The sequence below is a fragment of the Punica granatum genome, chromosome 3 (genome assembly GCF_007655135.1).
Source record: "Punica granatum isolate Tunisia-2019 chromosome 3, ASM765513v2, whole genome shotgun sequence".
Taxonomy (NCBI): Eukaryota; Viridiplantae; Streptophyta; class Magnoliopsida; order Myrtales; family Lythraceae; genus Punica; species Punica granatum.
This window is the reverse complement of record NC_045129.1, coordinates 2,686,329-2,710,410: the sequence shown is the minus strand read 5'-3', so window position 1 is coordinate 2,710,410 and position 24,082 is coordinate 2,686,329. Positions and strand designations below refer to the sequence as shown.

At 40.1% G+C, this 24,082-nt stretch overlaps 4 protein-coding genes across 5 annotated transcripts; 1 reads left to right on the top strand and 3 right to left on the bottom strand.

Moving 5' to 3' along the window:
* Positions 1 to 3,989: 3,989 nt before the first annotated feature.
* Positions 3,990 to 6,337, bottom strand: LOC116199668 (pentatricopeptide repeat-containing protein At1g77170, mitochondrial). The gene is made up of 2 exons (XM_031530127.1): positions 5,747 to 6,337; positions 3,990 to 5,432 (listed from the first exon to the last, which is right to left on the bottom strand). The coding sequence occupies exons 1-2, from the start codon at positions 6,294 to 6,296 to the stop codon at positions 4,594 to 4,596; spliced, it is 1,389 nt and encodes a 462-aa protein (XP_031385987.1). The 5' UTR covers positions 6,297 to 6,337; the 3' UTR covers positions 3,990 to 4,593.
* Positions 6,338 to 6,563: 226 nt separating this feature from the next.
* LOC116199669 (protein phosphatase 1 regulatory inhibitor subunit PPP1R7 homolog) lies at positions 6,564 to 9,475 on the top strand. Of its 2 annotated transcripts, XR_004155580.1 has the most exons (7): positions 6,564 to 6,923; positions 7,675 to 7,905; positions 8,106 to 8,252; positions 8,325 to 8,467; positions 8,553 to 8,667; positions 8,922 to 9,072; positions 9,180 to 9,475. XR_004155580.1 is itself a non-coding variant. In XM_031530128.1 (6 exons), the coding sequence occupies exons 1-6, from the start codon at positions 6,690 to 6,692 to the stop codon at positions 9,000 to 9,002; spliced, it is 951 nt and encodes a 316-aa protein (XP_031385988.1). In that variant the 5' UTR covers positions 6,564 to 6,689; the 3' UTR covers positions 9,003 to 9,450. The 2 variants fall into 2 exon arrangements, 1 of the variants encoding a protein (XP_031385988.1); XM_031530128.1 differs by having other exon boundaries at positions 8,922 to 9,450.
* Positions 9,476 to 9,714: 239 nt separating this feature from the next.
* Positions 9,715 to 12,276, bottom strand: LOC116199667 (SNW/SKI-interacting protein A-like). Its single transcript, XM_031530126.1, has 2 exons — positions 12,075 to 12,276; positions 9,715 to 11,875 (listed from the first exon to the last, which is right to left on the bottom strand). Exon 2 carries the CDS (start codon positions 11,830 to 11,832, stop codon positions 9,991 to 9,993), a length of 1,842 nt encoding a protein of 613 aa, XP_031385986.1. The 5' UTR covers positions 11,833 to 11,875; positions 12,075 to 12,276; the 3' UTR covers positions 9,715 to 9,990.
* Positions 12,277 to 12,717: 441 nt separating this feature from the next.
* Positions 12,718 to 17,856, bottom strand: LOC116199666 (protein unc-13 homolog). Its single transcript, XM_031530124.1, has 5 exons — positions 17,197 to 17,856; positions 15,861 to 16,706; positions 15,026 to 15,472; positions 14,252 to 14,441; positions 12,718 to 13,981 (listed from the first exon to the last, which is right to left on the bottom strand). Exons 1-5 carry the CDS (start codon positions 17,614 to 17,616, stop codon positions 13,047 to 13,049), a joined length of 2,838 nt encoding a protein of 945 aa, XP_031385984.1. The 5' UTR covers positions 17,617 to 17,856; the 3' UTR covers positions 12,718 to 13,046.
* Between the last annotated feature and the right edge of the window lie 6,226 nt (positions 17,857 to 24,082).

Here is a 24,082-nt window from a genome sequence, read left to right as displayed (position 1 = left end):
GATCGAAAAAATGGAAGTCTTGCTAATATTGATATCAAATTGATAGTTTCTGTATTTTTAGGTCAAGAAAAAAAGTTTGTGCTGGAATTGATAAAATGTGAAAAGATTGTATTTTTTTAGGTAATTATCCAAAAACTATATTTTGCTAATTTTGAGATTCTTTCAAGATTTTCTTTTGAAGTATTTAAAATCGCAATGGTGCAAATTAGAAAAGTGTTAACCAACGTGGGTTAATTTAGGTAGTTTCAACACTTGTTTTGCGGCATAGTAAGGTGAATTTAAGTCTTGTTTGTGAAAAAAAATCATGATTAAGAGAGTTTTTACCACTCAGCATACTCATTCAACTCAATCTGGATTGGTTGGAACTCGTGGAACTTCTGATTATCCCATAATACAAACCTGAAAAATAATAGAAAATATGAATAAACAAATGATATTATATTAATAGAGAAAGGAAAAATACAGATCCACTCGTCTTATGGGGAAGATGGACCTGTTTTAATTGTTTTATCACTACAGCGAACTGGATCTTTGCCAACTTTTTTTTTTTTTTACCTTGGCCAACGCGAAAAGTGTCGGGAAAAGCCCTCCCGACGTTTGTCCCAGTGTCTCAAATAATGTTGGCCTTGACGCCATTGTGAGAGGGTTCCCGACATTTTTTGGAAAACGTCGGGAAAAACCATCATAGGTCGACGTTTTAGAAACGTTAGCTAAAAAACAAGTGTAGGCCGACTTTTGAAACGTCGGAAAATACCTTGCCTAGGCCTGCATTTGTTGCATCGGCCAAAAACTGTTTTTAAGCCGATGTTTAAAAGGGTGGCCAAAACTGAGCCTATGCTAACAAATTTAGTGTCAATCAGTTTACAATGGCTGAGCTGATCCCGAACCTCTTCTATTCGAGCTTGCGTAAAAGATGATTCTTTGATCACTTTCAGGTTAAAAGAATGACGGAGATATTTTCTCTCTCAGGTGTTAAGATATTTTTACGGTGTTTCTGAGGCTTAAATCTTTCAATCAATAATTTTCCTGTCACCGTGATTTTCTTAATGCGTATTGATAATTCCTTAATCACAGGATATATCTTCCTTCGATGGTGAAACAGTTGGTGATTTGACAAGCAGACTGGGTGCCAATGCAAACAAAGTTGCCTTAAACATGCCGAGGCCGATGCCGATAACGTCAACACAGACCACTTTCAGTTTATTAAAAAAAAAAACAAGAAGTCAAATTTGTTGGCAACCTGCTATCAACCATCGATACTTAAAGGGATTAATTATTGGCACTTGATATCAAAGAAATATTACTCTTCAACATCATCAATTATTCATCTACATGGACATATCCAAACATAACTACCAGTTCTCATAATAATAATAATAATAATTAATAGATTGACAACAAGTTTTCAATTTTTTGACAATACGTTATCATACCCTAAAAATTACAAAAAACTCCCCGATTACACTCAAGAATAACTCGTAGTCATCATAAAACATGAACAAAAGAATCAAATATGACGATAATAAATCATCTCCAGAACAAAAGAAAGAAAACCCATCAACTCAGTGTCAATACTTTGACCACACTTGGTGGCTAACTCTGACGGATTTGGAGATGGTGGGGAGCAACAACGAGCAGCAACACCAGTGTCAATAGCAGTGGTAGGCACGAGCAACAGCTGCGGCAAGGCGAAAGGACGGGGGGAGCGACAGGAGGAGAGTGTAGCGGCTAAGGAGAATGATGAAAAGGAAGAGGATGGCCGAGGAAATGGAAGAGGAGCCGACGTGAAGGAGGAGAACGAGGGCAGAGGAGAAGAGGAGATGAAGGACGATGATGGAAGTGACAATGGAGGTAAACGAAGAGTGGAGGAGGGAGGAAGGTTGTCGCTGTGATGGTGGTGGAGTGAAGGTGACGATGGTGATGATAGTTGCAATAATGGAGATGATAGAGGAAGGGAAGAGGATGTCTCTGTATTTTTTTTGGAGAGGGGGCAATTAAAAGTGGAAGAAAGGAGGGAGAAAGGGTCGAGTGGGAAAATTTTGAGCTTTGAAAATTTCAAGGGTGGGAACCTACCTAGCTTTTGAATTTTTTTAAAAGACGATGCTTTCGAAACATCGACTTAAATGGCTTTGGTCCACCTTTCGAAAAGTGTCGGCCCAGACAACCTTGAACCTACGTTTAAAGCGTTGGCCAAAATCAATCTCAAGTGACAACTCATTGTCATATATGTTGACAACATGTTGTCACCTGAGATTTACATGGGCTAACACTTTAAACATCGGCCCAAAATTGTTTAGGCTAATGCAACAGACAAGACAATGTGTTGTCTTATCTGTTATAATATATGAAAATCAAGTTTTTGAAAGCTTTTATTCTAAAATTATTGCAGAAGAGATGTTATTATCACGATTTTCAATTAAATAAAAGTATATCATAACTTGAAAGAGTAACTAGTGCGGATATTCGCCGGCCATTTGGAACCAAAGAGATCTCGGATTCGAATCTTACTAGTAATAACTTTGTGCCTCGCGTTTTCTCTTCCTCCATATGTTAGCATTAATTCTAAATATATATACATTTCATGGTTTTAATGTCAAAAATTAAGGGTTGACCCAGTAAGAACACTTGATAAGGCTTTTAACTAAAACCATGTTATGTGTTTAAGTTCCTTTCGTGAAACCAAGTTGTATGCTCCAAGTAAAGTGTGAATATAACACACTCTTTCAATTGTTTCATTGGTCTCTTATGATATGCGGTCATGTTTTTGAGGATGTTTTTTTTCGGTTTTGAAAAAATATAAGCAAGGAATTTAAAAGGTATTTTGCATGATCGGAATACGACCAATTACCTTGGTTTGTTTTATCTTTAGGTGTGATATAATCAAGTTTGGGAGAAACAAGTATCTTACAACTCATTCTCATCATTGACAATTGGGTTTCGATTAGCTTCATACTTTCCAAATAAGTCTCTCGGAGCTTGTATTCTAATAGCCGAAACTATGATTCCATAAAAGGCTCATAGTGTGTTTGGTTTTAGAATTGAATTAAGTTGAGTTTTGATTTTAATTGATTTGTAATAAATGTGATGTTAAATTATGAGAAAAAGTGTGAAAAAGTAATGAATAATTGAAAAAAAGTGATGATTGTATTGTTGAATTGTAAAAAAAATAATGAATAGTTGAGAAAATTTATTATTAAAAATTGAATTGAATGGTTAAAAAATTGAAGAAAAATGAAAAAATAATAATTGTGTTGTTGACTTTTATTGTTTAGTGAGTATAGTTAAAGTTAGAGTTAAAATATTAAAATTAGATTGTGAAATTAAACGGACCATCAAAGTCATAGAGTTTCCTCAATAGAGCATGTCTATTTGAAAAAAAAATTCGTAAGTAAATCTGTCTTTTGATAAAGAGCGATTATGAATTTAAATCAATTGATAATTATTAAAAATCATCGTAAATTTAATCTAAAAAGATTTATTTAATCAATACCATCCTCTATAACATCTTGTGTTATATGAAAACATATTTTCATAAGAAAATAATACATTACTATTTCTATTATGAGTCACGAATACCTATTATAACAGATTGACGTAAGGCGACAAAGTATTGCCCTTATACTTTTACATGTTAACAGCACTTTAGATAATATCCAATATCAAAATGATAATCTGTTGACACACTTTAACAAAATTCACGATAATTCACGATAACGGCCTACATTTCAAAAGTTGAAAAAAATTTAAAAAGCGTCGAAATGGGGTAAACAAGATGTGATTTTTTTTATCAGCTAAGCTTAAAAGCGTCAGTTTCGAATTAACAAAAGCCAACATTTTCAAAATGTCAGACTAAAAAGTGGTGAATTTCACGTTTTCCAAAACGTCGGGACTGACCGATTTCAGCCAATTTTTCCTGACGTTTTGCATCGCGTCAGGCCAAAAACGTTGGGCTAGGCCCTTTTTCTGTAGTGTATGTAAGACAAAAAAAATAAGGAAATTATACAAAACTCAATATACGCCCTCTCCGTACTGACGAGAACATTAGCACAAAATTCTGATATGATCAATGTTCAAACAAAATCAAGCACTCTTCGATTTAATTCTCCGTTGCCGCAAAGCCACGCATTCAGAGATCACTCGATCTCATCTGTCAACTGCACCAAACCAAAGATTTCAATGTGAGAATGGACCCTTCTGCACATCTGGCTCGAGACGAAGGCTGCAAAGATATTAGGAGGAAACGGGAAAGGTACAGTGACAGCCCAAGTGAGGTTGCAGTTTATAACAAGGCCTGGCATATCATGGAGGACTTCGTCATGTCAACCTGTATTGGTGGCTGCCAAGAATAATGCTATGTAGTCAAGAGCGTTTCAGGCAGGCTCGGCTGCATCCAGCACTGATGGCATGGTCCCACACGACGGCGCAGGGGGCTCATTCATCAACCATACTATAATGCTGGGGATTGCAAGCAAAAGAGATGCAATTAAATTATAACATCACGGGTCCACCATTTAAAAGAGTTGAAGATACTCTTCGGGGTATTTGGCCCCTCAACGATTATCAAATTCCTCCCTGACACAAACAATCACGGCATCAATCCAAGCCAGTGGTTAAGCTATAAGCCGGAACCTTTGCAAGCTTCCGGTCCTTCATCACAACCCTCATCCTCTCCACCTCTCCCCACAGCCCCCTACTTGCATAAATATTTGATAGAACCACATAGACCCCATCATTCCACGGTTCCAGATCACTTAAATGCTTAGCGACCCACTCAGCCATCTCCACGTTCCCAAACTTCTCGCATGCTCCCATCAAGCACCCGAAGATTACAGAGTTCGGCTTCATAGGCATAGTTTCTATCACCTCCCTCGCCTCCTTGAACAGCCCCACCCGCCCTAGAAGATCAACCAGACAGCCATAGTGCTGCAAGTTGGGCACTACTCCGTACACCTTTCTCATCATACAGAAGTAGTGCCTACCCTCTTGGACTAGACCTCCATGAACGCAGGCGATGAGGACCCCAACGAAGGTCACGTGGTTGGGCAACACTCCTGCCCTGATCATATCACTAAAACAATCAAGTGCTTGCCTTACAAGCCCGTGGGAACCATACCCAACGATCATCGAAGTCCATGAAGACACGTTCCTCATCTGCCCCATCCTCGAGAAAACTTTATGGGCCAAGTCCATTCTTCCACACTTGCCATACATGTCAATCAATGAGTTCAGCATCAGAATGTCGGATTTCCCCTCACTGCTCTTCGCAGCTTGGAAGACGCACTTGTGCAGCTGAAGGGCGAGATTCAGGTCCCCTAGGGCACCACACGCAGACGTGACGCTAACCATGGTGACATCATCAGGCATGAATCCGAGTTCCTTCATCTCCAAGAACATGGATATTGCCTCCTCGGCTCGACCGCCTTGGGCAAGACCTGGCTTGAATCAGAACAAAAGGTAAACGACCCAGTAATGCATGACGATACTTAGGCTGTTAAATGCTGATCGAACTCATCACGAGAATCGGTTTTTATACAAAAGAGGATACATTGCACAATAAAAGCATTCACTTAACATTCTTTCAATAGAATGTCGGGAATATCATCAGAGAATATCAACATTAATACGATCAATGGCCTGTTTGGTTCTAATGATTGGCACGGGAAGGGATGGAATTGTACTCAAATGGCAAAAATAACAAGCATAGCCGGCAGACATCGGAGACTTAGAATTAAGCTGTTCTAATAACCTGCGAGGATCGCGTTCCAAGAACCCAACTTTCTGTCGGGATTTCCTTCAAACACCCTGAGGGCGTCGCCGAGCTCGCCCGCCTTGCAGTACAAGCTGATGAACCCACTCTCGCTGCACTCGTTCCCCTCAAGCCCGACCTTTACGGCAGTCCCGTGAACCTGCCGCCCGAGGAAGAACTCGTAGCACTGCCTCGCAGCCTTTACTGCGATGGGAACCGTGTAACAGTCGGGTCCCACGCCGTCCCTCGACATGGATACGTAGACCCAGAGAGCCCTGCCGGGGGTCTCGAGGCGGGTGTAGGCACGGATGAGGTTATTGTAGTAGAAGGGGAAGGGGAAGGAGGAGAGGAAGTGGGTCCGGAGTATGTGGGCATGGACACGGGCGAGGTCCCGGAGGGAGGCACAGGACGACAAGAGCGTCGGGATGGAGACGGAAGGGTCATGAGAGACGGCGGAGATAGTGGGAGGAGTGAGAGTGTGGCTTTCTCTGATGGTGGAGGAGAGGCTTTGGCGTCGCTGTCGGAGGAGGAGGACAGAGAAGGAGATCATGCGGCTATGGGGGGGAGTAGGAGGACGAAGATTGAAATGAAACTCTATCCTTTAATGAGGCCCGTCTACCGAGGGATCAAAATGGACCAAAAATAAAATTTTAGGGGCTAAAAATGACAAATAAAGAATCTAAGGGAAGCATAGAGAGAATGTAACCTCCGGGGTCGAAAATAGACAAAAGCTTAGATTTAAGGATTATATGTTAAATAATCTAAACCTTGGGGAGTAAATAGAAGTTAACTGGCTTCGGGAAGCGGATTCCCTTTGTTCTATGCGAAGAGCGCTCTCTCTCTCTCTCTCTCTCTCTCTCTCTCTCTGGTCATCGGTTTCTTCAGCCATTGGAGCTAGCACGAAGGAGCTCGGACGCGCGGGGAATAAACGGGCGATCCGCAAATGGAGGAGCCTGAAAAGGTCCTCGACCTCAGCAGTTTCCAGCTCCACGACCTCGACTCTGTGGAGCTGCCACCGGACCTGACCGAGCTCGACCTCACCGCCAACCGCCTCACGAGCCTTGACCCTCGGATCGGCCGCCTGTCCAGCCTCAAGAAGCTCTCCCTCCGCCAGAACCTGATCGACGATGCCGCCGTCGAGCCCCTCTCCCACTGGGACGCTCTGTCCGGCCTCGAGGTACTCTAAAACTTTCAATCCTTATTCCCAATTTGACGTTTACATCATCATCATGGGCAGTAAAGGGAACAATTTATGAGTTGATGAAGGTGTGGTTTTGCACTTTATTCATTGTTTTTATATACTGTGTCGCAGCATGGGCTTGTAACTCCGCTATCGTGTCTGGGAGCTGAATTAGGGTGGCAAATGAGGAGATATGATTAGGTCCCATGGTCGTGTATGATATATGTCGCAAATGAGATGCCTTTTCATTAATATTATGGCAATGGGTGCTGTGTGCATGAGATTTCCATTACATACGAGTTGATATATCTGAGTAATTGTCTAGTGATACAAGAAGGGCCAACGCAGTATGCCACGAGTTTCAATGACATCGTATCGTATGTGGGGTGCTACTATATTGATTAATTTTATGTCCCTTTGAGTTGCAAGTGCTGGAGGAATCGAATATCGGTATAAAAGTGTTGTAAACTTTGTTACTAGATATGACTCGTCATTGAAGATGGGTAGGTCTTTAATTGCTGGATATGGTGAAGAAACTTGATCTCACATAAGTATGTAATTACAATCTTTTCTTGGATGTCTTTTTTTGCTTTAGCTTTTGTTTCAGTGAGTGAGATTCTTCGTGCTCTGATCACCATAGATGAGTTCTGGTTTAATTTGTTCTCCAGGATCATTAATTCAGCTGCTTTTTATCGTTTTCTGCTGTTTCCTCCAGTCCTTTCAACTAAAAATAATCTCAATTTTGCAGGAGCTGGTGCTCAGGGATAATAAACTCATGAAGATACCTGATGCCAGCATATTCAAAAGGCTTTTGATTTTTGATGTCTCTTTCAATGAAATTTCCTCTCTAAGTGGAGTGTCCAAGGTCTCAAACACTCTCAAGGAGCTCTATGTATCAAAGAATGAAGTAACTAAGATAGAGGAGATTGACCACCTCGTTGAACTGCAGATGCTCGAACTCGGTTCCAATCGCTTACGGGTTATCATTCTGGCTCTTCTGGATCTTGTCCTCTTAATTCAGTGGTTTTACTAAGTTGTCTCTTGTTGGGCTACATTCATAACAACTACTCATAGCGGGTGCGCATGTTCTGCACTTTATGATGCTAAAGGGTATTTGACTTAATGATTTGGGTTCACCTGTGCTTTATCATTGATGAAGTGTATCCTCTGCTATTTCAGGTAATGGAGAACCTACACAATTTTACAAAATTACAGGAGCTATGGCTGGGACGTAATCGTATCAAACAAGTAAACCTGTGTGGCCTCAAATGCGTTAAGAAGATTAGCTTGCAAAGCAATCGTCTGACCTCAATGGCTGGGTTTGAGGTAGGTCGTGATATTAGAATTGTTGCAGTAAGTATTAGATAGAAGAATTTGATGATATGCCCCCTTCTTCAGGAATGTATTGCTCTTGAAGAGTTATACTTGAGTCACAATGGTATTGCAAAAATGGAGGGCCTATCAACATTAGTCAACCTTCGTGTATTAGATGTGTCATCGAATAAGCTGAAGTCCATTGACGACATTCAAACTCTGACCAGGTACACAAATCATTGAGAGGCTTCTGGTGTGTTAATAGTTCCCAGTAGTTTTGTATGGATAATTAGTATGTTTGGATGTTTGCAGGTTAGATGACCTGTGGTTAAATGATAATCAGATAGAATCACTCGACAGCATTGCTGAAGCTGTTTCTGGTTCAAGAGAGAAACTTACCACTATCTACCTGGAGAACAACCCATGTGTATGACTTCTCAAACCAAAACTATGCTAGAGTTGATCAATTGAAACTAGTGGTAGTGTACACGTTGCTATGGAGAGTTATTTGTTTTAGAAGTCAGATTTCTCTTAGCATGTGGTGTTGTGGTGTTAAAAGCAATATTTTCTGTTCTACTTGGCATTATATTGATAGTCATGAGAAATTCTTCGTGGAATTTATTTGCTCTGCCGTTCTACAAGAGCTTCCATGTTTCTGATCCTGTGTCATATCTATTTCAGGCGAAATCTCCAAGCTACACTGCCACACTGAAACAGATCTTCCCAAACATCCAACAGATTGACTCAGAAATAATTGCTTAAAACATTTTGGGGTCCTATCATCTTGGTTATGAAGTCTTTGTGCACAGCAAGATAGCAAAATATGTTTTGGGTAATCTTTCCATCTTTGTAATGGTGGCATTTGGCATCTGAGATGATCATGGGTAATATCTTTTTCGTTTTCCCGGCATTTGTAACTGTAATGTGTTCTCTTTGCAGGACTTATGTTGGGCTAGGAGTCAAGACTCTGGTTTTATATATTCCATGAGTTTAAAAAACAGCTTTTGTGAATTTGAATCGTCGTGCTTTTGTGAAGATGCGAGACTTGGCACCGTTAGAATTTTAACTTTAAAATTCCAGAAAATTTCTTTTATATTCGGACTTACTTGATACTGATCCATATCTTAGCTTGACTTGATGTGAAGAATTATATGCATGACTATTGGAAACTTGTGTTTTCCTACAATACAAATGTTACACACAACAGAGAGAGATGATGAGCACCATTTTGGAGATTTTCCAAAATTCGCATGGTTTAAATTTTGCTGCGACGTGCCAAATGATAGGTTATCAAATCCAACAGTTACACAAGGAACCAAAGTTTGAAGAGGCCTAATGAAGTGCTCCAAACTGGAACCTGGATTCAGGTTCCATTACCTTATCATCAGTTCCTTCACCAAGTTTGATTGATCCATTCATCGTATCATGCCATACAATCGACAAAGTCGAGAATTTGAAGCACTACTACCAAGGATACACACGCACCTGAAGCTATTTCACTCCATAACGGTTAACAAGGAATTTATGGTATTGATTCCTCTGCTACAAAGAAAGCTAATTAAGCAGAACTATCGTACCGACAGATCAGTCGGATTTCCATTCAAATACATGCGTTCCTGGAAAGCTCGTTATGGCACAAGAAAAGGCATACAAGGTACAGCAAGTGCATAGAAAGCTAATTATCGGAATAACTTAGGTATAACCCGCTCCTGTATTGAACAACGAGGATGCGGTTTATAGACTGCTCAGCTCAACGCCCTCTCTCAAACCCTATTCTAGTTCGCCCAGATCCTCCTTCATACCCGTCTCGGGTTGAGGACCCACCACTAGCCTTCATAGTTCCTCCGCTGCCAACCTTCTCCATCGCCTTCTTACCCTTCTTAACCTCTGTCAAGAACTGATCCAGCCCGAACGGGTCAGCCTCCTCAGCATCCTTTTCGAACTCGACAGGCCTTTCCCTTGGACCAGCCCTCTCAGATGCACCAGCGAATGGCTTGTCGGGCTTGAACCTGTCAGTCTTCAGAATCTTCTGCAACTGCTCATCAGCATCTCCTCCATACATGTCAGAGTCTGTATCTTTGCTTGGCCTGTAAAGGGTCGAAAGGGTCGGCTGAGCAGTGAACAGCCCCTTATCATAGACGTTGTACTGATCATCAGTAGCAAACCCAGAGGCCATCCCCTTCTCTTGATTGAAGAGCCGCTGATCACACATGACCTCTCCTCCTCTTCCAGCCCCAGTTGAAGCCATTCCCAACGCGACTTTCTCGCTGATATCTCTATCCCGATCCCTAGTGATCTTACTCTTCTTGCCCATTGCAGCATCTTTTGCCTCCAACCTCCTCTCCCTCTCCCTCTCCCTACGCCTCTCCTCACGAATCTTCTCCCTTTGCAACCTCTCCTCCCTCTCTTCTCTCGTCTCCCTCGGGTAATCTCTATCTCTTTCTCTCTCCCTGTCTCTGTCCCTCTCCCGATCCCTCTCGTAATCCACTCTCATTTCAACATCATCATGTCCGCCTTTCTCAGATGGTACCGGAATGGCAGCAGGGGGAGCAGCCCCAGTCCTCTCAGATCTTGCTTTCTGAGCCAAGGCCCGAAGCTCCTGTTCCTTCCTTTCCTTCTCCTTCATGAGCATCTCTTTCTGAACCTTCGATCTCATTGCAACTGCCTCTCTGGCCTTCTGCTCGGCAACATAGAGTGCCTCAGAGAGCTTCGCAAAGTTATCATTGATCTGTACTTCCTGGAGGCCTCTCCCATCAGCAGCGAGACGCTTGTCAAGGGGGATCGTATACCCCTTCGGGTTCTTCCAGTTGGAAATACAAGGCGGGATTTTCCAGTCCTGTTGATCTTTGACAGTAACTGGCCGAGGGGGGGAGTGCATTACTGGCACTGGCGGGGACCCTGAAGCCTTTGGAACCCTCTTGTGCTTGAACTTCGGTGGCTCAAGTGGGTCCGTGGGCATCTCCACCATTCTAATAATTCTCTCTTTCGCTCCGGAATTAAATGCTGCTGATTGTTGTGAAGGCTTATACTTGATGAACTTCGAGTCAGAGGACTGCTTGGGAACATTCTTGGGCTGCGCCGCGCTCAACCTCACATTAACAATCTTCTCCAGGGCAGCCTTTGTCTCCTGGGTCGTCTCCTCAATCTCCTTCTCGAGATCCTCATTCTCATCTTGGTCTTCCTCGTTCCTGAGTATCTTGGGAATAAGATCCTTGTGCTGACCGTAAACAATCTTCTTTGCATTCTCGTTCTGCTTCACAATGGCATCATAGGCCACGTTACCATTGGCATCGACTGTCACAGGGAGGATTTTCGGTCCCGGTTTGCCAGACTTGTCCCTGCCCATATCGAGCGGGTACTGAGCAATATGAATCTCAGGGAAGGCACCCCCATCTCCGAAATCCTCAATCTTCCGAGGAACAAAGCCCTGGCGTTTCAAGTACGGAGGAACGGGGTTGTGTTTAACCACGGCGGCTTGCTCCGTCTCGGCGGAGGAGCTGAACCGCTGCTTGAACCACGGATCATTCGTGTGGTCGTAGAAAGTCGTAGTCGCAGACTTTGCTGGGGGCAAAAGCTCATTCAGAGACGCCATGACTGACGGCCGACAACGACCTCAGAACCCCAGAAATCCAACACTGCCCAAATAAACACGATTCTTAACCTCAAACAACCAATACTCGTACAAATATGAAGATAAAACGCCCCATATGACCTAAACCCTAATATATTTTCATAGATTGTGAAGAAGAAGAAGAAGAGGAGGAGGAGGAAGAGGAAGAAAAAAAAATCAAATTTTCCGAAATCATGGATCGAGAATCAGCTCAATGAGTTTACCTTTATGCAGATCCCCAAACCCTAAAACGGAATCACAAGCTAAAATCGTGCTTCAGAACATAAATCCAACCACAGAGACAGAGAGAGGGGGGGGTGCCGGCGAGCTTCGGATATCGTCTATGGCGACAGATCGGTGATTGGAGGGTTTGGGAAGGAAAAAATCAGCTCAGAGCCGACAGGGAAGACGGAAGACCGACGTTGAAGGCCGGACGAGGTCCTGGGATGCTGGACCCGTTTGGATCCCTAAGTGGACCGAGCCTCTGTATAGTTGGGCTTGATTAATGGGCCCAATCAACGGGCCGAATCTTTAACTGGGCCCCCCATGTGCGGGAGGAGTTTGTGCACACTTAAACCGGCAATCTAGTTTGCATATCGATACGATCGTGTCCGATAACTGATAAACTCTGATGTCAATACGATTTTCACTTTAGAAACCAGTCAATTCGTTCGATCACGAGTCTCGAATTGGCAATGGTACGTCGAGTTCCGATCAGATTCCCACAAATAAGCAAGAGAAAGGACAGCGGGAGAGATGAGTTCAATAATCAGCACAAAGTTAATTAGTTGGTATGCTTCAAATAGCCTCTCTTATTAATTCACAACCTCAAATAATCGAAGTTAAATATGTCGAAAACAAATCGTATAATGCAAGCAAACTCAAATCACTTTTATAGTTTTCTTCAATAAATTATGTTGTACACAAACCAATTTTCTACAACTACAAATTATTCTATTATATTCTATACACGAAATACACTCAAAGACTCACATTATGCCCATGTATGTTAGAATGCAGAATATGGTATCTATCCTATAATCAGTGATTCCCTTATGGCTCTTCATCTCGGCATTCCGGAGATTTTCCGGACTTCCCAGCAATCTTGTATTCAAATTGTGTAGACACAAAAGGCCCTTGCTATCACGCTGCAGGACCTCTTCATCATGTCGCCAACTAATTTCAATGTCCGTACCTCACAGTTTCTTCGGCAAGTTATAGTTTTTCTTCAGGAACTTTGTAGCTGCCTGGTCATTCCGACAGCAGAGAACTCTCAGGAGCGTGTTTGGTTCATCGGGGCTCCACTGGCCTGAAGTTGGAGGAAGCGGGAGCTTTGATTTGGCAGAAGACCCGCAATTCTCCAGAGTGAGAACCCTCAATCGCTCAACTAGGGATTCTGTGTCGGTGCGGAACAGTGGAAGGAGGCTTCTTACTTGGGTGGAAAACTTATCTATCAAATCAGATGGCAACCCATCACCATTGGACCAAAATAAGTCGGTAAGGAACTTGAAGTCTTCCTCAATAAGTTCGGAGTCTTCCAGATAGAAAGCGCGAGTGGGGCCCCCGGCGAGCAGAACGAAGAGGAAACCATCAAAGGAAGCCCTCATCACATCAGTGATAACTCGAGTCCTAACTCGATCGTGAACAGTCGAGGAAATTATCTCTAAGTACTGCTCGAGGTCCTGAAGAAAAGGTTCGATCCTCGAAGAAGAGACCGGAACAACATATAATCCATCCCAGAGAAAATGACTCAGATCATGAAAGACAACCTTGTATGCTATTGTCTCACAAAGCTGTTGGATTCCCTCGACGCAGGATGCACCAGAGAGCTCAAACTTAACACCTTTTCCGTTCAAGACTATGTCTGCGTGCCCGGGATCTGCATTCCTGAGATGGGCTATAGTCTTCTTTGTCAAGGCCTCCAATTGTGAGCGCAAGAACTGCAGAGTGTTAATTCGAACACACAGCCGAGGTATCTCAGACGAGTTCTCCCCATTCGTGGACCCCACCTGGGACTTTCTCCTTTGCGCAAGTTTCTCCTTCTCCTTTTTTCTTGAGGGCCGGTGATATTTCGAACCTACTGTACATCGAGTAAGAGCAGGCATTGAAGGAATGAAATTGCCCCGGTTCCCTGCAAAATAAGAAAAGAGAGTGCCATGTCATCTTCCTTAAAGCATAGTATCGAAACTGGATAAACACCAGTCAGGCAGAAGGATCAGACTGAGTGCTGGACTCCTTGCCTTCAGCAAACTCAGAAACCACATTTTCATATTATGATACTCGATTAGACACCCAGTGGAAAGCATAAACCCATGGACCCACATCGCGGAAGGTTTTATGTCTAGAGATTCTAATAGCAATGGATTAAAAGGATTACGTTTTGGCAGTTAAGAATATTTACCACAGCCAGCTTTTGCTTTTGCTATGTATTGCTGAAGGCACAAATCCAGTCCGCTCACCAATTGAGGGAGCAAGGTCTGGTACATTGGAATTGGCAACAGGAAGAATGCTTCCAAAGTCTCATCCACGATCCTTAATACTTCGACCGCAGAAGGAGCAAACCGTTCTTTATTGGCATGCGGGCTCCACACCTACAGAAAGGTAAAGTAACAAGTGGACGAATATGAGAAATTACAATGGATTGGGCTTTGGAGAAGTCACAATAGCTGAAGGACAAATGGAGGAGTTAAAAAAACAAAAACAAAAAAGGACCGCAAGCCAGAAGCTCCAAAGCTACTTTCTTTTCTGAGAATAAATAAACTAGAATGTTGTCTATATATCGAGTTTATGTTGTAATTTTGAACATCATCCAAATAATCCGGGAACTTTAGTAGTACCATGCGTTTGCAGTGACCTACGTAAGAAAGCTCAGTCTACCTTGATCTCACTCAGTTTCATTACTTCTTTCCAAAACCCCTCTCACTTCCCAAATCACAACAGCCACTGTGAACACTTCAGGCAAATTTGGCGGAAAACCCTATTATGGAATCGCTTTGCAAAGCAAGTTCCCTTTCTTGTGGCAATTCCATTCCCAGGCATTCTTACCAAAAATAAGCAAGCAACCATATTCAGTCAATAGGGTAAATACGGAAATCCACCAACAGGATCACTTTCAAGACAAAAGAACACATCCAACTAGACACCAGTAAATGTTAGCAAGGATTTTACTTCATACCTCTTGCTGCAGATTCCTGATAACCCACTCCTTCAGCCTGTCCACTCTCGTCTTTATCCATGCTGTCACAAGATCACTAATCACTTTCTCAGTCTCGTATGGAGGCATCTCCTGTATTATAGACTTGCCACCATCCTCACTCTCCACCGAATCTTCCACTGCTATCTGCACAAGATCCTTCTCCAACTTATCGGCAGCAATCAGGACTTGCATGGAATCAGGAGTCAAATCATCAATGCTTGAGACAAAACGCTTCAGCTCATTCCCAAAACAGGAATGGAGGGTTGCCACTGCTACCCCTGCTGCAAGAGGGTGCCACCTTTTGAGAATCGGGCTGAAGGTGTCTCTCTCATTCAGAGCGAGCTCTCTGATGTCTTGGGCGAGGACTGAGAGAAAGGGGATTGTGCTCTTCTGGCTCTTGAAGGCACGCCGTGTCTTCTCTTTTTTCTGTCTCAAAGAAGCAGAGAGAAATTAAATCATGAAAATTAACCAAGCAACCAAGGACATTGCATATATAGGGACTCCACTGACGAAGATTTAAAGAGGGTGGGGGGGAGGGGGGTGGTTGGGTTGGGTTGGGTGAGAGTCGTAACGCCGGCAACTTCATGAAAATTTCATTGTGCAAAATATAACTCAAGATAGTACTTATATCATCAACAGCCAATCAATAGAATTATACAAAAAGTGTCAAAACCCTAAAACCCACGAAGTAATTCTGGAAAACTGCAATATATCTGATAGATTCCCAAAAAAGGAACTATATGAGATAATACAAAATTTTATTCTCTCTTCTTTTTTTTTTTTGAAGTTCGAAATAAATTACAGTCGAACTTGCCTGAGAAAAAACTGCACGCAGCGAGGATCGTATATAGGTCTCCACCCTATCATGACCCACATCCCCCTCTTTCCTCTTCAACCGATACTCAACATCCTCTGCAAGTATCTTCGCTGATGAAACTGCTAGAGAAACAACACTCTGCATAACCTCAATATTACCACTGTGAAAAGAATCATAGTATGAGAGGAGCCTCTTCTCCGTCCATCCCAGTATCACATTCAAAGTGGAACTCAAAACCCTGGAGTAGTCAGGATCCTTTGTAGATTTTGCATCTGTTTCGATTTCCACCAACAGATTACAAGCAGCAAAAAAGAGGTCGCTCTCGACTTGACCGGTGGAAATATACCGCTCGAACAGAACCCAGGCAAAGCAGAGGTTATGCAGGGCCTGGTTCATCCCTAGAACCACCCAGGTTTTCTTCACAAGTTCCAATACTTCATCGACTTCCTCAATTATGGAGGTTTCCTCATTGATGTCAAAGCATGAATCTAGGAGTATTTTATAGAGACAGAGATTGAATGGAAACCCATCTGCCCAGTGGCAGGTCTCAGTGGACCCGTTGAAGGACCTACAAGCAAGAGAAATCACCGTGCTACGGAGGAGATTCATAGTCTCATTATTCATTCCAGTCTCTATGGCCCCGTGGATTATTTTTCGAAGCTTTTGGGCAGAAATGTCTGACTTGCTTAGAGGCAGGTGAGGGTGGAGTAGCACTCCTGCTTCCAAAACTTTCAGGTGCCTCCTCTGCCACAATTCATACTCTTGCGGGCTGGGGAAGTCAGAGGACTTGTACTGCTGTAATAGCTCGAGTGGAAGAACCATCGACTCGATGCGTCTTCCAAGCTGTTGCAAAGAGAAGCGCACTCATTGACAAATACGACGGACGAAAGAAGTATATGAAAAGGACGATTAAAGAAAGCTAATCAAATTAGACAATTGCATTTTTCTAAGGTTCCTTTCCATTCCAACATAGGACAAACTATGTGTAGGAAATTATTATACAGCCTCTGCGGCATAACAGCAAGATTGACGAGATACGCAAATCAAGCTAAAATTAATAATCTTTAACAGCACGATATGATCCATCCGAGCAAAATATGATCCTTTCTGAAAAGAGCCAATCGGAAGTTCGAAATTTACGTCCTTTTCGATGATTTCGAACTCTTGGAGCCATATTATCAGTTCCCTTCACATTCGTGGAAAAATTTAGCCAACTATTGATTCAATTAACACGGAAAAAAAAAATTAGCCAACATGAACCGCGAGTCCAACGCTCACGAACAGTTTTGAGCTCAATGCACCAGAACATAAAATGCCTGTTTACGACGGTTACCTGACCAGCAGCCACTCTCAATAGAGCCCGACGGACTCTGGAGTCGGTCTGCTCCGAGACCCTCATCTGAACCCTAACGAGCTCGCCCACCGTGACGGGCCTCTTGACCCTTACCTGACCCCCATCGCCGGCGCCCCTCCTGTGGCTCATCGACTCCCTCCGCTTCAGGCCCAGCGCCTTCTTCACCTTGCTGGCGGCAGCCGAGGTCAGGGACCTCTGGAGGGACGGGGCCGCAGCCGGGGCAACGGCGGTGCCGGAGGAGGCACGCTCCGACGAGGGGATGTAGGTCAAAGGGCGGGAGTTGGAGGTGCGGCATGCGGCGACGAGGATCTCGTAGGCGGTCTCCCGGAGCTCGGGGTCGGAGAGGTCCGGGCCCGGGTCGCCGAAGGGGCTGGGGAGGAGGCCGTTACTGCCGGGCATGGGGATGGAGGAGTGAGTGATGTGACGAGTGTGATGAGTGTGCGCCGTTACTATCGGGTTGGGTGAGCTTGGGGAATGAAATTGAGAGGGGGTTTTTGGGATGATTCTTGCTTGACTTTGAAGGTAGAGAGGGAAGCAATCATGGAAGTGACGGGACAGAGGATCAAACACCACCTGTTACCCTGTAAGTTTAGAGAGAGAAAGATAGAGAATCTAGAGGGAGAGAGGGTGGGGAAGAAGGAAGAAAAGAAAAGGTAAAAGGTGACTGCTGAGAAAAATTGTATGTTTAGTGACCACATGTTAGTTGGATTTTGACATATTTAATTTAATTTAGCAATTACTATTATTAATTTATGGCTGAAATATATAATTGCCTTAAAAAATGAAATACAGTTTTACTCAATTTAATTCCTTGCATTTTTTATAGTTCATTTCGATTGTTTTGGAAATTTTCAACACAAGACGATATTAGAGAGGAACCCTCGCACAATAAGTCGATAAAGGCAAAATTGGTTTTTGTTTGGGTATATCTTCCTTGAACTATTACTAAATGACACTTTATCTCATTTTTAACAAGAAATTGACACCTCCACCCCATCGACCATGTTGATTTAATAGAAAAAGTTCTTTCAGTCCTCGATCTTTAGTCCTTTTTCTCAATTTCAGCCTATTTCATTGTTTTGTTTAGTATTGTCCTCTACGTGTCATGGTTAGTCTACTTTGATCATCCTATTTGAGTTTTTGTTAAATCTAAAATGCCAAAATTACAATTTTTAAAGGCTAAGAGTACAAAAAATAAAAGAACAATTTGAGATACTCCGAATGAGGTCAATGACGACTATTAAGCCCTTTAGTTATTTTAGGAGAGTATAGCTTCGGGAGGCCCTTCCCTTAATATCAATATCCAAAATAGTAGAACCTCTAAAATATTTCTTGAGGATAGAGATCTCGATTGCAGTCATACTACCACTCTTCTTGAGGTTATTATTTGTATTGCATGCAACTTCCCCAAGGTGATGGCAGCTACTTGGAACTAAAAATGTCCTATATAATTTGCTAATATGGAATTTTTTCCTAATAATATTTCAAAAGTTAATAAATAAATTAAAAAAGAGGATGATAACTAAGAGCAGAAAAGGGGATGGTACATGCCACCACCTCGGCAAAGTAATGGGAAAACATTAGTCGGCAATGATCAATTGGAACGGGACTATGAATGGGTACCGGCGCTCGCTGATCACTAGCCTCCTATCTAGATTACCGATGGCCCTAATGAATGGTTGTATTGTCGATTTTGGACACACTCTTTGCATTTGTTGTATTTGTTATTTTTTTTATTTTACAAAAATATTGCACGTTTATGGGTTTCTCTTGAGATTAAAAAGTTAAAGTAGCAGTCTAAGATATCATAAAAGCATTAGTGATTCTCTATGAATTATTCTTTTTAAAATTTTAAAAGATATATAATTCTTAAAATATTGCATGCTTGAAAGTTTAAACAATGAACCAAAGTGGACATACCACGTAATATTAAGGATAATCAAACAACAAAAATGAGGATGAAATTGAAAGGTATTTAAAAGTTGAGACCAAAAAAGAATTTTCTTATTAAGTCAGCATGGTCAATATGATGGAATATCAATTTTTATCAAGAATGGAATTGAGTGACATTAAGTAAAACCTCAAGGGGAGTGTATCTTTCCCATTATGTTATTTTGTCAACTCTGTCTCTATGTCACGGAAAGTTTGATAATATAAAAGATTGTCGAGTACATTTTCGTCTGATAAATCTATATAATATTTTTCCCTATTTATGTCAAAAGAGCAAACTACTGGTATTAGAAAAACAATAGATAATCTCAACAATTCACAATTTCTTTCATTTTTTTTGTTATGTTTAATATGGTGGGAAATGGTCTCCATCAACAAATGACCAAGTCAACCCTTTAACTAATGCGGTTAATATCACTATATAGCACGATATTTTAAAATTTTTCACCTCATGGTACATATCGAATTGATTTCACTATTCAATACGATATTTTGAAATTTTTTCATACACAGCACAATAAACAATAATTTCAACAAATAGCATAAAAATTTGAATTTTTTTCACCATATAGCACAAAAAATTGACGAGAAATTAATGTTGTGTTACGTGGTAAAAAAAAATTCAAAAATTTGTTATATGTGGTTAAATTATTGTTTGTTGTATTATGCACGAAAAAATTTCAAAAAATCGCACTGAATTGGGAAATTAATGCTATATGTGTCATAAAGTAAAAATTTTCAAAATATCATGCTATATAGTGATATTAATTCATCTTTTTATCGATTTTTATGAAAAAAATTGAGATAACCATGTTATATATAGAAGAGACAATCCTCAGTGTATACTATTATTTTCTTGTTTGCTTCGTTTTTTTTCCAAAAAAAAAAAGATCAGAGTGTACTGCATAGATAGGAAAATCATATATACCTATGAAATATATAAAAGTCGATAATTAAGTTTATATTAGTTTTAATAATCTTGTTGATCATAAAAGATATGAAAGACGCATACTCGTGCTATGTGCATGATTGTATAAATTGATTGAATGTGATAAAGCAAGAATTCATATTATATTGAGATAAAATCTAATAAAATTTGCTAATTGCCATAATATTCATTAGAAGTAATTGGAGAGAGGCAATGTTCAAATTTCGAGCGTGAGAGAGGACAGAAGGAAAAGAAGATGGAGAAGAAAGTGGAAGCGGAAGATTACTAATTTATGGTTTGTTTGTTTATAAAAATAAACTTTTTATAATTTAATTTAATTTTTTTAATTTAAAAATACAATCATTTTTTATTTTTTCTTTAAATTATCTTCTCTCTAGTATATTTTCATATCTATTATTATAATTATTTTTTTAATATTGAATTATCTCAATTATTCAACACTTTTTTTCAATTTCAATATTTTTTTCTCAATTCAACAACATAATCATTACTTTTTTAATCTTCTTTTTCAAATTCTCTCACATACTTTTCCCAACTACTTTAATCTTCTTCTCCTTAAATCAAACTAAATCAAATTAAATTAAACTTAATTTCGTTATTAAACGCTGTGTTAATTTATTTACCTATAATACCTATAATTTTTTTATTGAATCTAACTTTTTTGGGTGAAATTGAATCTAATTTAATAATATATAACCGATCATTATTATTTATTTATAACGTTAAATAAGTTTCTTTCTCCAATTATTATTATTATTATTATTTAGATATATTATTTTTTATCATCTTTTTATACTCTAGTATACGTAATACGTGTATTATATATCTACATCAACCCAAAAAAAAAAACTGGGTAGAAAACACAAATGAGTCGCAACCACTATAGTCATCGCCTCTCAGACAATCATGGCTCCTAAATATTAACTAATACAATATAATATTCTGTTTGGTACAATGACATTATAGTGGTGAAATTAACAACATAAACTCTACTATTGCGGAATCACATCCCCAAGTCTTTAGCAGTCGATATTTTTCCAAGATGAAATCGAGGGATGTAGTAGTTGAACGGATGGAGAAAGATCTGGAAGTGGATGGTTTAATAGGCAGTAAGGTTTTCGATATCTTCGGACGCCAGAAGTCGAGTCATTGAGAAGGTAAGGATAAAACATGGTTTACACGAAAAACTTCACGCGATATTAATTAGAGAGGTGATGGGGCCCTTTTACAGCTACTTAATTTTGATCCCTAAACCTAATCTTTTTGGTTGGTCAAAAAAATAAGGGGAAATGTATATATATCTTTTTTCTATTTTAGTTCACTTTTCTATTTTTTAATCGTTTATATCTTATAATTTTAGATGCTTTTCTGTTTACAATCCTTTTTTTTTTCTTGGTTCGTTTACATTCGATTCATTTGCTTACTTTTTTGTTTTCATCCTTTTATCAAATTTTTTATTGGAAATTTTTAAAATTTTGATCCTTAACCTTTCGTAGCTACCTTTTTATCATAATTATTTTTTAGTTCATTCTTTTCTTAATATTAGACATTTTATTCTTATAATTCTACTGCTTAATTTTTCATAAAAATGCTCACACAACATTTTAGAAATAAATTTTTTTAAAAAATAAATTAAAATAATAAAAGCAAAATCATGAACATATTTGAGTTAATGAGAGGGAGTGAGCGTTTATGTTGTAGGCAATATCGACATGGCAGTTTGCGTTGGAACCATCAATATCCGAATTTGCAAGCAAAGAAACGGAAAAATATAGAAAAAAAATAGAGGCAATTGTACCTCGATAACCACCAATCATGCTTGTGATGCAATAAATGATGTCGTAAAGCACAATGATGGTTGTGATTGTAAAGAGAAATATTTATAGATCTATAAGTCTATGGTGACATCTTCTAGGACGGTAGTGCTCGACGTCATCTCTTACTATCACCTCTTTCATTCTCGAGTTATCATTCTTCGTTTAACGGTTAGCACCATTCGAGTTGAGGTTACTTATCCCTCAACATCGAGCAAATTCATATACTTCATGTGATGATTAATTTTTTTTACTTTTAAAAAGTAATTGTTTTGGGTGGGCTAAAAAGAATGAAAATGTAATTTTTATTTCAAAATATGTCACGTTGGTAAGAAGTTTAACGTTGAGGCAATATTTGATGAACAATATAGAATTAGGATAAAAGGAATAGTATAAAAGGGTAAAGGACCAACATTACATTTTTTCTCAATAATTATTTTGATAAAAGGATCTAAACGGAAAAACAATCAATGGCAGTGGCACAAAATCGAACCAAAAAAAAAGGAAAATGATTAAAATAAAAAAAAATCAAAAAGTATAGGATGTAAACGATAAAAAAAATAGAAAAATGACTAAAACAGAAAAGTATCAAATTGAGATGATTAAATGTATAGTTTTTTCAAAAATAAAAAATAATAGTAATCTTTTTGGATACTCTTTTTGGTTGAACAATCTTTTTTGGTATTTATTGACATTTAATATGTTGTAAATTTTTAAAAATAATTAATTATTACGACAGTTTGCAGATAGAGGTGTAAATAATTATTCAATCATAATATAACGCGTTGATTGCGCGTTATTTGCACTCTGACAGACATTTGGAGCCCATCGACTGTCAGTGTCCCCACAAGAGTAGAATGGGCTGTCCAAATCCAAATGGAATGGGTTGACACATACAATGTTGAACTCCTTCCTTCTAGCACGATACTCGGATTCAAGTCTCATCTGTGGGTTAAAGACCCGAACTCAAACTACCGTTGGAGCGACGAATACCGCCTTGAACATCGACAAAGGTGCAGTAGGCCTTCCGGCGTTCCGTCTCAGACCGGAAAGTGAAAGAGATTCCGAAGCTGCAATGCGAGACATCTAAGACATGAATTAGGACGATGAAAATGTTCGGCCCATGAACTTGCCACCAGCATTTGCGTTTGTCCCTTCAAACATAGATTTCTTTGATAGTGGGCTTTCCCTCTCAAGAGCCACGAATATGGTATGGAACAGTCAGTTGCCTAAAACCCTAAAAAATGCCGAAGATTAGTTTAACTACACCCAGCAATATATATTCGAACCGACACTAATGACATGAACATTCTTACATACGGATGTGCGTCTATCTGATGATTGGATAAATTTTCACAAAAACTTTCGTTTGATTTTAGGGTCGATTTTTAAAATTTTAACTCTACTCACTATACAACAGTACAATTATTACTTTTTCACATTTCTTTAATTTTTTTAACCATTCAATTCAATTTTTAATACTAAATTATCTCAACTATTCATTATTTTTTCACACTTTTTCTCATAATTTAACAACACAATCATTACAATCCAATTAAAATCAAAATTCAACTTTACTTAACTCTAAAACCAAACACACTGTGATCTAATAATACTCGAACAGAAGGCCTCCCTCATGCTCTCTGACTCAGAGCATGTGCGAATTAAACGGGCCTCGCTCAAGCCCATACCGGAGGCCCACTCCATCTCATCTTTCCTAATGAATGGGCCCCCGAAGAATAAAAAAGCATCCAATTGTTTTTCGTAGGTGATATCGAAATTCGTTATCGACTCTTGAAGTTCCATCGGGGTCCCATATTGGATTTACAGAGTCAGGTTCGCTCGATTCATGCCAGGCGGTTTGCAGTAATGATCATCAACCGAACTACCGACGAGCAAAGTTCTCTTCTCTTTCCTCAAGTTACATTTTCGAACGTCGCAAATAACCGTGCTACTCTTATGCATCTCTCTGAATCCATTTTTACCATTATATTAGCAATGGAGCAACTTACTTCGCTGGGCAACGCACCAAGCGAAAGTCCAGCAAAATTAGAAGAAGCGGGAAAACAGTTCCCGCGCCTCATGGTCAGGAGCATGTCGAAGTCGGAAGGAGAGTAACTCTCATTCAATGAGTAGATTGAGTTTTGAGAAT

Coding starts and splice junctions, on each gene's coding strand:
- LOC116199667 (XM_031530126.1), bottom strand. CDS start 11,832: ATGGCGTCTCTGAATGAGCTTTTGCCCCCAGCAAAGTCTGCGACTACG.
- LOC116199666 (XM_031530124.1), bottom strand. CDS start 17,616: ATGCCCGGCAGTAACGGCCTCCTCCCCAGCCCCTTCGGCGACCCGGGC. Junction 14,442..15,025: donor TCAGGAATCTGCAGCAAGAG/GTATGAAGTAAA, acceptor ACCTTTCTGTAG/GTGTGGAGCCCGCATGCCAA. Junction 13,982..14,251: donor AAAAGCAAAAGCTGGCTGTG/GTAAATATTCTT, acceptor CTTATTTTGCAG/GGAACCGGGGCAATTTCATT.
- LOC116199668 (XM_031530127.1), bottom strand. CDS start 6,296: ATGATCTCCTTCTCTGTCCTCCTCCTCCGACAGCGACGCCAAAGCCTC. Junction 5,433..5,746: donor TTGGAACGCGATCCTCGCAG/GTTATTAGAACA, acceptor GATTCAAGCCAG/GTCTTGCCCAAGGCGGTCGA.
- LOC116199669 (XM_031530128.1), top strand. CDS start 6,690: ATGGAGGAGCCTGAAAAGGTCCTCGACCTCAGCAGTTTCCAGCTCCAC. Junction 6,924..7,674: donor ACGCTCTGTCCGGCCTCGAG/GTACTCTAAAAC, acceptor TCAATTTTGCAG/GAGCTGGTGCTCAGGGATAA. Junction 7,906..8,105: donor TCGGTTCCAATCGCTTACGG/GTTATCATTCTG, acceptor CTGCTATTTCAG/GTAATGGAGAACCTACACAA.